Source organism: Numida meleagris, chromosome 5, assembly GCF_002078875.1.
Source record: "Numida meleagris isolate 19003 breed g44 Domestic line chromosome 5, NumMel1.0, whole genome shotgun sequence".
Classification (NCBI taxonomy): Eukaryota; Metazoa; Chordata; class Aves; order Galliformes; family Numididae; genus Numida; species Numida meleagris.
Window position 1 is genome coordinate 52625985 of NC_034413.1, and position 12319 is coordinate 52638303.

The 12319-nt window shown below is 38.6% G+C and overlaps 1 protein-coding gene across 7 annotated transcripts in view; it reads right to left on the reverse strand.

The window, feature by feature from the left end:
• UBR3 (ubiquitin protein ligase E3 component n-recognin 3 (putative)) overlaps nucleotides 1–12319 on the reverse strand; it is a 102014-nt gene that overhangs the window by 87720 nt on the left and 1975 nt on the right. For all 7 annotated transcript variants that reach the window (XM_021399365.1, XM_021399361.1, XM_021399362.1 and 4 more), the window contains exons 2-3: nucleotides 597–736; nucleotides 45–203 (exon numbers count right to left, since the gene is read on the reverse strand). In XM_021399365.1, the coding sequence (XP_021255040.1) occupies nucleotides 45–203; nucleotides 597–736 (299 nt within the window). The remainder of the gene's footprint in view (nucleotides 1–44; nucleotides 204–596; nucleotides 737–12319) is intronic.

Here is a 12319-nt window from a genome sequence, read left to right on the forward strand (position 1 = left end):
TTCAAAATTTGGACATATAAATACTAGAAATAACACAAACATACCGGAGCTGAGATCTTTGTAGAACTGTTGGCTAGTCAAAACCTGGGTAAGAACTGACCGCATTGCTCCTCCCATTTTGGTCAAGTCTTCTAGAAAGGAAACGTGAGGCTCCAAAACCTGGAGGATTTTATGAAGGTCTTTCTCTGATGGCAGATCAAGAGCTGAAAGCCACATAACAAGAACTTTTGGTATAGTGTAACGCAAACTGGCCAAGATTACACAATGCAGAACAGTTATGACTACTATAAAATGAACTAACATATAACGCTCAAAAATTCACATGCATATGTTTTAGATTTATCCTGACTTCATTTTCTGGAAGAGCACAACACGACACTAGATAACTCTTAAAACATATTTAAGAAGCTCTTCAACAGAGAGGAGAATCAAATAGTCTTGCCAGGTAGCAACTCTGTTAGGAAAAGATGCATGAAATTCAGTTATATCAAATACAGATAGCATGCATGTATTCATGTATTGTGTCTTCACAGGCTGCAAAGCAAGAGACAGCAGTATAGCATGATACGCTAGATACGTGTATATTTAAAACATACCTGGCTCGTTATAACCCTCGCGTAAGTGCTGAATAAGACTAAAGATAAACTGTGGAAGAACCAGTTCTGACATCATCAACAAGTCTTTTGGAACACATGGAACATTTGAATTTGACTTAATCCGGTGTCTTTTACAAAACCTACAACAGACGAGAAAAACATTAGCTAAGCCTATTTGAGCAGATGTAGCATACACTAAGAAAACGCTACTTTTTTTTCACCTGTCTAGACAGCATATACTTGAAGATAGCGGGGAAATAGTATTCTGAAATTCCAACTTCAAGTCCATCTTGTTTCTGAATCCAAGGAATTATAAAGTTGTCAATTTTATTTCCCCTCCAAAGGTCTCATACCTAAAACCTGGTTTCATTCCTTACATGTAAGAAACACCTTGCTTGAACAGTTAAAAGAACAAGAGATTTTTCTCTACCTAGACATACCTCCTAGTTTCTAAGCGATCTAATTGAAAACATCCAAATAACACTGTTTCCCTCCTTTTCTGAAACAGTAAGACTGGCTTGATGCTTCAGTTCTCATTCAGAGGATGACATTATTCAAGTCAAAAGACATTTTAAACTTCCAAAAGTATACGAGTTTGCAGGATTAGTATTTCAATATAGCAACCGAGATTTACTTACCAAAGAATGATAGAAACTCCTATGAAAACTATGCTAATTGCTTCATTTAAAAATGAGAAAACATTTATTCACTGAAGAATAACTGGTAACTGAGGCTTAACTAATACACAAACACATGAGGTTGAGCCAAACCCCATTAGAGCAGACGGAATGATTTCCCACTGACTTAACATACATCTGAACTATCTAACAGCCACTGAACACTTTACTGGTCCCGATCTATTTTCAGAAAGGGCATATACCAAAATCAGAGTTATTTATCCATGCCAAAGAAGCAGCTAAGAAGGAATAAGGAGGTCTAAAAACAGCATGAAAGAGTGCATTTGACTAGAAAGATTTGCTTCAGCTTACAAGTAATTTTTCAACATGTAGATTCAGAAATCAATTCAGTATCAATGAAAAATAGAGTTCTATAAATGAAAATTATTTCATAAATTTATCCACATCTTCACTACATTTGCTATGCTTTATCTTCCAGAAGAAGCCTGGTACTCTGACTATTCCAGTGCCACCTTCAATAGAGGAAGGAAATAAAAAACAAAGAATTTAGGACCAAAAAGCTCCAAAGCAGATACAAGTCTAGTGATTACGACAGCATCTTCTCAGGTCCATTTTTATTGAAGTGCAGCTAGCATCTTCACAACACCAAAAACTAAAAGCTTCTCCTTTGCTGTTATGCCTTCCAGATTACACTTTTTTATTAAGAAAACGTAAGCAAAGATAGCACTAGTCAGAGGATGTGCAGTTTGTACATACAGTCTATCCATCCCTAGGAAAAAAAAAGCGCCCAAGAGAAAGAGCTCAGTGATAACTGACAACTTCTGTTAATTAATGCACAAAAGGAAGGTTTTCATTTTGGTCATTCACAAAAGTGAACACTCACAAAGTCATGAAAAGCCATTCTCTTTCACTTCTGTGATCCACATTTGACTCACTACACACAGAAATCTGAACTGCCCTTAAATCACAAGTCTGGCATCATTGGTGCTGCAGTACAGGACAGTCTTAAAGCTGTTTGGTTTCATTCACCACTACCCTTATAAGAAAGGGTTAAAAGTAAAAACAATAAAAAGACTTAAGACGTGCAAGGAAAGATACTACGCAGTGTGTTTACAAATCTTCTACTGGTCTTCTCCATATATTTTGCATTCAGCCAAAAGACACCTTTTTGCGGGTTCTCATCACAAGTTAATGCAGTCATGGTAACAAAAGCAAGACTATTAACTTACATGCAAAGTAGTTTTGAATCCCAGCTTCTGCTACATACAGGGCTCCCTTCCACAGAACATAAAAAGCTCTGCTTCCCAAGAAGCAGAGTGCTTGTGAACCAGCCTATGGATTTGTTATCCCTAATCTATTACTTTCTGTAGCTGAATGACGTGAATCATGTCTTCTCTTTAGATTCCCAAAAAGGCATTAGACTTATAAAGCGTGATATTAATATTTTTATACAGATTCTAGAAAAATCATGGAGGAAACCAAGTTAAAGTTGCTGTAATGAAATGCATTGTCTTGTCACTATCATACACACAAGTTCCAAACAGGGAACAATTTCTAGATACCAGATCCTAAACCCTGAAGTAGAAATGCCGAAGTAATTTTTTTAAGACAAGCCATTCTCTATACCTATGGTTCAAAGTCTGCATGCTGTCAGAAATCAATATAAGATTCAAAACTAGCAGCTAGAAAAGTATAATAGTTCTGGCACCTTACATGTCCTTACCGAGACTACTTGTCACTGAACAACCTCTTGGCTGTACTTTATTTCAAAGGCAAGAATTACCTTTAAGTTACAATGATCCACAAAGCCAATGCTTAGGTTTTACGATTTAGAAAACAAGAGTGAAGAAATCACTTGGGACTGAGCCCAAGTTTGTAATAATTGCTTATGAGACTCTGTTTTATCCTAAGCTTTAAAAAACACACAACAGGAAAAAAAAAAAACACAAAAACAATTCAGCCACTGAATGGTATTCCAACAATCGTGAAATACTCATCCTCTCTTCTACTCAAACGTCTATTGCCTACACAGTTCTTCTACAAATATTGTCCAAAATATCAGACAAGGGCTTCGAGGATCCTTAGAGTTTAAAAAACAACAGCTGTTTTAACTAAAGAGCAGCTAAAACCTCAAGCTGTGGCGAGGAAGAAAGAAACTGAAGCTTCTCAGGCAGACAGGAAGGGAACCTTGTGATAACCTTCACCAACAGATTTTCCAGTCACTGGACAAACAGCAAACAAGTCTATTCCTTAAATCAGTTCCCTATACTTCTGAAAGAGCTTCCTAACCATAGCATCAGTTAAATAATTGTTTATCTTCATATAATGTTTCAAAATGCCCCCAGAAACTCTCAAAAAAGAAAACACTGAAGTATCAAAATACAAATCCGCAGGCTGACAAAATCATATTCTTCCCTTATTCTTTAATTCAAAAATATACGGAGTTTGGGTTTGTTTTTTTTTTTTAGTGTTTTTTTATTTTTTTCTTCTCATACAGTTTCCTACATTTGAAATTGCTTTTTTTCCACAAAAAGCCATGGCTAATTTCAGTAAAAAGAGGGAATAGCAGAGTAACTGGCAACTAAACAAAAGTAGTGGCTTAACAAGCAGTCTTGTCCACATAACTTCAAATACAATTATTGACATTTCTTATGCTGCACTGATATCTTATTTGCAAGGTATACAAGAGCGCAGTTATCATTTATGCAGGAGTAAGGAATACCGGCTATTTTTAATATAAGCAGCATTAACATCTTCTGAGCAACCTTCACTTTAAAGATTCACTTTGTTCTCCCACCTGTTTAAGCCTTTAGTGGCTCCCCTGGGAATTTCTAAAATGTATATTAAAGGGAAAATAACTCCTTTCCTTTAGGCTACAGATTCACAAAGGCTTAGGCTGAACTAGGTCAGCCCCCCGAGTTGTCTTCTGTGCCGATCCTGTGCTAATGCAAGCTCAGGGAACTAAGCTAGCAGAAAATTACTTACTCCTCAAAAATGGATTCACACACACATATATAAAATGTATAAAACACACAGAACAAAGAAATAAGACCAAGAATGCAGTAGGGCCAGCTGAAATTTGAATGTGTATAACGTCTCGCAACCAGAAGATCAGGTAGATACAAGGCTCACTATGAGGCCAACTCCTTCACTTCAAAGGAAGATTTTGAAGCTTCCCCAGTTATTACAGCTTCCGATGAGCGCCTTTAGCACCAGCCACACCACACCTTTACAGCTTTTGAACACTTGCACAGCCTTACGCTGCATCCCACTGCATCTCAAGTTTCAGCCACGTTCCAGAAACTTGACATAAGTTCAGGCATACACACATGGGGACTATTTTTACCCTCATGTTTTTCTCACTGCTTTGTTCCCTGTCTCCCCATGTTTAGAAGTCATTTGTTTTAAGCTGAATCATAAAGCCGTCCAAAGAAGACCATCCCATTCTCAGAATGAGCACCTAACTCCTACAGAAGCTTTTAGGAATTCTTGTCCAGATAACAGTTATTCTACTCAACAAAAGAGCTTGAGGAAAACACTATGGAACTCAATTCCTAAACAACTCAAGTCCGAAGCAACAAAAATAAACCTGTAACCAATTCATCAATTCAATAGCAATAAATTATACTTAAACTGAGGTTTTATTTAGGACATTAGACACAAATTTCATATCTTATGTTGCATGACAGAATATTGTATAATATTTCATAAAGTATTCAAATAAAATGAATAGTTTGCACATAAGAACCCAAAAAACACTTCACTAAGAACATGTATTTCATACCAACTAAAACCAACAGACAAACACTATGCTGTTTCTGCAAAATAGATGCAAGATGCAAAATATTGTGAGGGCTACAATTGCTTCCCAGAGATCTTATGAACCAATTTTTCATTCTTCACATACTGGTAAAGAGTGTTTGCAAGTTTTCCCTTCCTTTGCTATTCACATATGAAAGCAAATCTTGATTCAGAACAAAACATAACTTCTATAAACAGAATTAGAAATTTATCTTAATGAAAAAGGCCTTTGATACATGGCAATCCATGGAAATCCACTTTCCCTAGCCAACATCAAACATGACGTTAATTGAAAAATAAGCCAACTATCCCACTTGTTAATTTAGGTTTGGGTTTCTTTGCTCCCCACAGTAATTAAATAGTTGAATTCAACATTTCAATACCTAAATTCATTCCTTCCACCTGCAGAACAGGCTTCCAAAAATGAATCAGCGTGGTGCTGGCTTCAAGGCCTGAGCAGTGACAGCTTCTGCTCTGTAAGGAAGCTACCTAGGACCAACAGAAGAGTTGTGACAGAACTGAGCTACCGCTAGGGACGTGCTGGCAAGGAGCAAACCCAACCAGAAGGACGTCATATAACCCTCCCAACCAGGAAGGCTCCAAAGTAGAGACTGGAATCAAGAGAGGATCTGTGAAATGTGCAAGAAAGGAAGCTCACGAACAGCCTTAAAGGACATCCTTCCAGGATGTAACCACTTGCAACAAAGCTGTTTAGCCACTCTAGGAGGCTAGAAATCCTGGATTAGATATCTGGGAGATATCCTGATCCTTGCAGGACAGGAAGGTGCCCCCAGCAGATCTGCAACACTGAGTGCAGCAGCTCCCCAGTGAGGACACAAAGCAGGCAAAGAGGCTCTGCAGAAGAACACCTCTGTTATTCCCACTTAGTTCTCAGACACAAACATCTCATACAGTAGGTAAAACTACAATGAGTTCCATTAATATACAAGTACCCACCATTGACCAGACAGTAGGTTTGGCAGCTTTTATTGCAGGACCTCAGAAATACAGTGAGAATGGGAAGGAATGCATTTCTGAGGGGAACTGAAACTGAGTTGATGTTTGAATGGACCCACAAAGTTGTTAAATCTGAGCATTTTGAGAGGAAAATGAGTAATTCAAAAGAGTAACCAATCTTCTGCCACAAAAAATATCATCTGTTTGAGAAGGGTGAACGCTCTGGGATATAATTACGTCACCATAACTGCACATAAGTACAGGTTTTATTTACTTCATTTGACTGAAAAGCCTCAACTCACACTATTTTAAATATATTTATACAATAACAAACACACCGCTAGATGACTTACAAACGTGATACCCCTTTGAAAAAGCTACAGCAAAGAGAAGAACACCGTGACTGCAAAGCATAGCCCTTGCATGTTGAAAGAGTGTCAGTTACTCTGTCTATGGCAGCACTAAGGTCATTTGCATCTCCTTATTTCAGTCATTTGCACGCACGCATCAAGTCTCTAATCACATTTTCCAACAGGAAAAACAGCTCTTCCAGTTGAGGAAAGGTATGGCACTACCTGAATGGGTAGTTCATTTAGCATTTCATTGGACTGAAGAAGGCAGTGAAGAGAACACTCTTCAAACTCAACTCTTAAAAGCAAATTTCTTGAAAATTAACATTAAAGAAAGCCCATGAAGGAATTATCTGTGTTCAAAAGTATTTCACAACATGGAGGCTAAAGGTATTATACTTTTTTTCCATATACGGAGCTAAAAATAGAGAAATTAAGATACAATGCACATACTAATTCTGGATGCAAAATTGTTAGGATCTGTCAGAGTTCTTAGCCTTTCAGAGCATTCACAAAGCAGAATTCCCAGCTGACATCTGAAAGACGAGCACATCAGCAAGTACAAAATACGGTCCAAATGCAACAACCCAAGCCATTAGTTCACACACAGCTTCCCCATCCAGTTGCTTTCAGAGTCCCATCAACTACCTACAGGGTAGGTACACACAGGGACAGTACACCTTCTATTTAAAGAACAAAAAGCAGAAGTTTCAAATCAGAGTTAACAAAATACTTTTCCTACTAAGGAAGCAACCAAATTATCCCAGGAAAATTTAAGCAGGTCAAACATCCAGCCTGTAGTACTTCGTCCCAAAGATTAAAACTGACGAAGTTCTAAGTGACCGCATAGTACCACACGTTAAAAACAACTTTTGTTTCTTCTGGATTTGAGTCAGAGGCATGGATTTTAATCAAAGTTGTCTACTTAAGTTGAAGATACTGTTTCAGTCCCCAGTAAAGTGCAATATATGTAGTTTACAGTTTTCTTGGAAAGGTAAGTGCCCGTGAGTTCTATGCCAAAGCTATTATTGCTGCAGGCAGTACGCAAAAAGCAGAGAGATGGGTCCTGACCAAGGCAACAGTTAATTACACAGTCCTTGTTACTGTAGGATTCAAATGGCTGGCTCTGCTACTCAGACATAAAAAATATTATTTTCAAAGCTTGCTACCAGAACCCTCCACAGAGGAGGGCAGCTCTAAGACTGTTATTTAGATCACCTGCAGTTGTCCGATAACACTGCAGACTTGTTTTAAATATAGAATTCCTGATATTCTGCAAGTTTTAAGGAAGAATGTCCCAAGATCTGAAAGAACCTACACTGATTGCCACTAAAAAAATGTAAGAGACAGAAGTGCCTTACGAATGCGTTTGCCAAACATACACCCCAAATCCTGGCTACCCTGCTGCTTACAGATCCATCGCAGTTCTGTGTAGATCAGATACAACCAGACACGTGATGCTCCACTCTGACATGGCAACCTTACAATCCTGGAGAGCTGACAGTTTCACAGAAGGGATAAAGGGAACTTGAGAACTTGGGGGGATCAAAGCAAAGGAACTGAAAGTCAACGCTTGCTAGCTCAGATCCAAACAAGTCTACACTGACTTCTAAAACACCAGTTCTTCTAAAATTGAGTACCTGTCAAGGAATATTACAAAGCAATAGATAAGTCACACAATAAATAAAATTTCAGACAAGTCATGGTATATAACAGTACTGGTCTGTTCTTCAAGCCAGGCTGACCCTGCCAACAAGAACTATGGGGGTAGGACTATCATTCATTTGTTTTTTTTCCAAGGGGGTAACACAGCAAGAATCCAGGCTTCTAAGTGTTTAAAGTTATGTGTGTTGATACATTTGAATACAAGCTGCAGAGAGTCACCTCATGCTCTTACTGACACCTGTGAAGTAACTGTGTTTTCCTGAGGCATGTATAAAGTACATGGCGTCTAGTCGGGCCACGGCTCTGAAAGCAATAATCCAAAATTATCACTTGGCTGCCAACCATTTGGAACACATTGCAGCTACTACTTTAGAGGTTGATGCAGTTTTCACTGGAGACATTCTTATGAGAAATCAAGACAGACAGGTTTGTGAGTTGACTGTAAGTCATGATGGACTTAATTGCTAGTGATCCAAAATCCCTCTTGCTTTCCAAGGATAAGACCAAACTTGAAGCCCTACAAAAACTCTAGAACATCACTGTGGAACACTAAGCAGCAATACAAAATGCTGAGCTTTATGTAGGTGGGAAGGCGAGGAGGGCAAAGGGATTCAGATATTTGCTGCACAGTAACTATGTTTCTTCAAAAAGCCGCAGTCAGCACAGTGCAGCATGAACTCCTGCAGCTTGTTTGCAGAGGATCAGGATGCTGAGCTGCGTTTTGAAGAGTCACACCCAGCACAGGACAGGACCATGGGTTAAATGGAACTCTCATGCCAAGGTAACAGGCAGTACAAGCCAGACTTAGCTCCTAAGTCCCTTCAGCCAAAAGTCTTCAGTAGCCCAGAAGGCTTCAAAGCAGAGAAGCTACACGGCATCGATAGCAACCGTGCAGAATACCATACATACCAGCCCAACAAACCTGAGGACCTTTCCAGGCAGTTTCAAAATGCTATTAGTCTAAACTCCCTGGCAACATGTAGAACCTCAGCCTGCTCTTGAAGCATCTGGCCTTCTGGAGGAAGGCCCAAACAAGTACTCCTCCCCTCCTGGAAGCTGCATCACCGAGCCACAGGTCCTGGAGAACTGGAACCTTTTGGCCCCCCAAGAACACAACTCACAGAGCCACACTGGAAGGGACAGCCTTGAAGCAGCAACACCTTGCCTGTGCTAAATACTACTGCTGTTGCAAGACAGTCAAAGTGACCACATAATCTACTTACCGCCAGTAGTACAGTCACTGCCTGTATTTCTCACAACCAAGTCTTACACTGACTTTTCTGATCTTAACTGGATCACAGCTGCTATAACCTAAGATGATATCTTGCACTATGAACACATCCCAAGGTAACTGATATAGCAGCTTTCTCATCAGCAAGCTTGTTTTTTTCAATTGCTTGTCTATTTCTTAAAGTTTTTTCAAGTGTATGAGAAACATCCCTTACTTGGCAAAACAAAGTAAGAGAAATAATATTCTTCTATAGCTCCCACATGGGGTGGAAAGGCCACTTCTATTGAAAGGAGATCCTGTACAGCAGTGTCTCTGAAGATGGATAAAATAGGGAATTTTAAAGAGGGAAAGAAAAATGTGAGGACAAAGTAGCAAAGGTCATTGATACTAGGTATCTAGTGTTGATAATTTAAATTTAACTAAGACTATTAAAGAATGTTTCCTGGATGCAAACATTTAAATGCATCAAAAAAAAAAAAAAAAGACAATTCCAATTAAATTAAACCAAGAGAAATTAGCAGGCCGAAAAACTATGAATATACTTCTCACACTCATTAGAAGCATGAGAATTCTCCAGCCTTTTCGTATGGGATCACAGTAGACCCAACGGACAACCATAACCATCAAGATAGATCTGATTTAAAATAAACAAACAGATCTGATCTAGTGTGCAAATCAGATAGGATCTCCAAAGCCTACAGTGCTGTACCCTCTCAGACAGCAGAGCTAAATGGAAAAGCAAGTATGGATAATGAGAGACAAGGCTCCAGAACACCTACAGCTAGTTATGGGAAGATGCTGTTGGACGTACAACATATAGCATTGACCTGTATCAGTCACCTTGTTTATAGCTAGATTTTTTTTTCCACTTCACACATGCCTACTAATAAAGAAATGGCCCACAGTCACACATAGAAGTTGATAATTTCTTCGACTCTTTTTAGCAAGTCATAAGAGAAGGCAATGTTCTATGTCAATAGAGCCACTGGTTGCCATAACTACCATCAAATACACAGCAAACATCAACGCAAAAGCCTGTTTAATGAAATTCTTAACCTGGCTTTTTGCCTTTCAGGATATGCAACTTTTGATGGAGATATTATTCCCTTTGTATCATAATGCAGCACTAAAACATCTGCTTCCCACATGATTAATTTAACAAATAAGCCAACACACAGCGAGGCATACTCAGAAACAGGACACGGGGGAATGAAACAGCCAAAGAGTAGAGGCTCTGGTATATCAGGTTATTGCCTACAGACGGAAAGGGGAATAGGAACAAGATAACCACAAAAGCAAGACAGAACTCATCAATAACACATCACTGATTAGTTTTACTCTTATTATAACCACATGGCATATTGCTTCCTTCAAGTTTGTTTTATAAACTATGAAGTTTCATTCTTACACAAGACCATCTACCATACAGGAATGTTTTTTTGGTTGGAGTTCCCCCTGTTGAACTGCATGTTTGTTCCAAATAGATCAGCCCATCTGCTGAACTATGAGCATATCTATCATCAGTGCTTTAGAACTGAGGATTCGCCTTCAAAACATTGTTAACTACTGTGACGAAGCTGCAAAATTTCATCCGTCTATGGCTCAGCACTGCATGGGATTACAAACTATTTTCACCTACTGATCTATCACTGGTGTTCAAAATATAGAAAACCTTGTAGCAGATATAGCATTTCATACTCTTCATACTTGGACAAGCAACCACATTCTTAAAATTTACAAACTTAGGTATTTTCTAAAGTCTAAATTACCTTCTAGTAGGTTAGATCAACTGCAGTTAACTTAAGCGCCACTTAAGTCACTGAGACCTGCATGGGAATGACAAGGTTTGATAGCATGACAACCTGTTTTTTTTTTTTAAACTGAGAAATGCACAAGGTACCTAAACAAAATCAGCATGCAGCTATTCCAGCTTCTCCATAAAAAGCCATTAGATACAAAAAAACAACAACAAAAAAAAACCCTAATACTTATTTCCAAAATTGCAGTTTTGATTAGTGCCGAAAGATTAACAAACGTACTCATCCTCGTGTTGCAGACAAAGCCACCTCTAGAGAAAATGAATAGATACTCCAGATGGTGAGCTGGAGAGATCTCCTTTACAGTAGATCTGTTAGCTAACACTTCATTAAAGTTATTTTTCAAATAATTAAAAAAAAAAACACTGAACACATGGACCAGGTAACAGGAATCATGAGAAACAAACTACTGCTACTACATGTTCATTTACAGTACCTACACAGAATTGTATCTATCATCTGCCTACTGAGTTTGCAAGCAGGCTCCACATCTGATTCCTCTGCTATTAATAGAAGCCCCGGCTGGGGTGGGCAAGGTTACACCGGGCTAGTCACACTCCTATTTCCTGAATCTACAATGAAAGCCTCCCAAGTCACGTGTATAACATTAGCTTTGCCATTGTGCAGTTGATTTGTACACACAAAGGTAAATTAATTTATCTAAACACGCTGCATTCAAGTAATTCAAGTCAACAGGCAAAGCTGTGTACATACACACAATCACACAAGTGTGTTTGCACTTGTTCATGTTTTTACATTGGTTTAAATTTAACTATCCCACGTGGTGGGTGGGTTTCCCACACACCGCCAGGTTTTGCCCTGTATGCCCAGGGCTGGACAGGATTGCTCAGCCAAGAGTGTTTTCCCTGGACTGACACCATGAAATCCTGCATCTGGAAATGCTAAACCCACTGACGAGTCCAAGCTTATGCCAAAGACAATTTACTCCTGAATTCTACTATTAAAAGCAATAACTAGAATAAATATAAGAGAAATGAGCAAGAATATCCTTATACCCTGAGCGTTTGCATCTGTTTACACTGCAAATTTAACATCAACTTAACTTATTTATTAAATCAGCGTTCTTCAAGAAGAAAACTGTTTAAAATAGGAAAAGACAATTATGGAAGCTATAAACTCTGAGATGAGAGCAGTATCAGAAGTCATTTTAATGTTTATCTGAAGTAGTTCAATTTATCCATGCTCTTTTAAAATCCTACCACTATGAGGAGCCCACAATCTATCCCACATTGGAAGAAGTGAC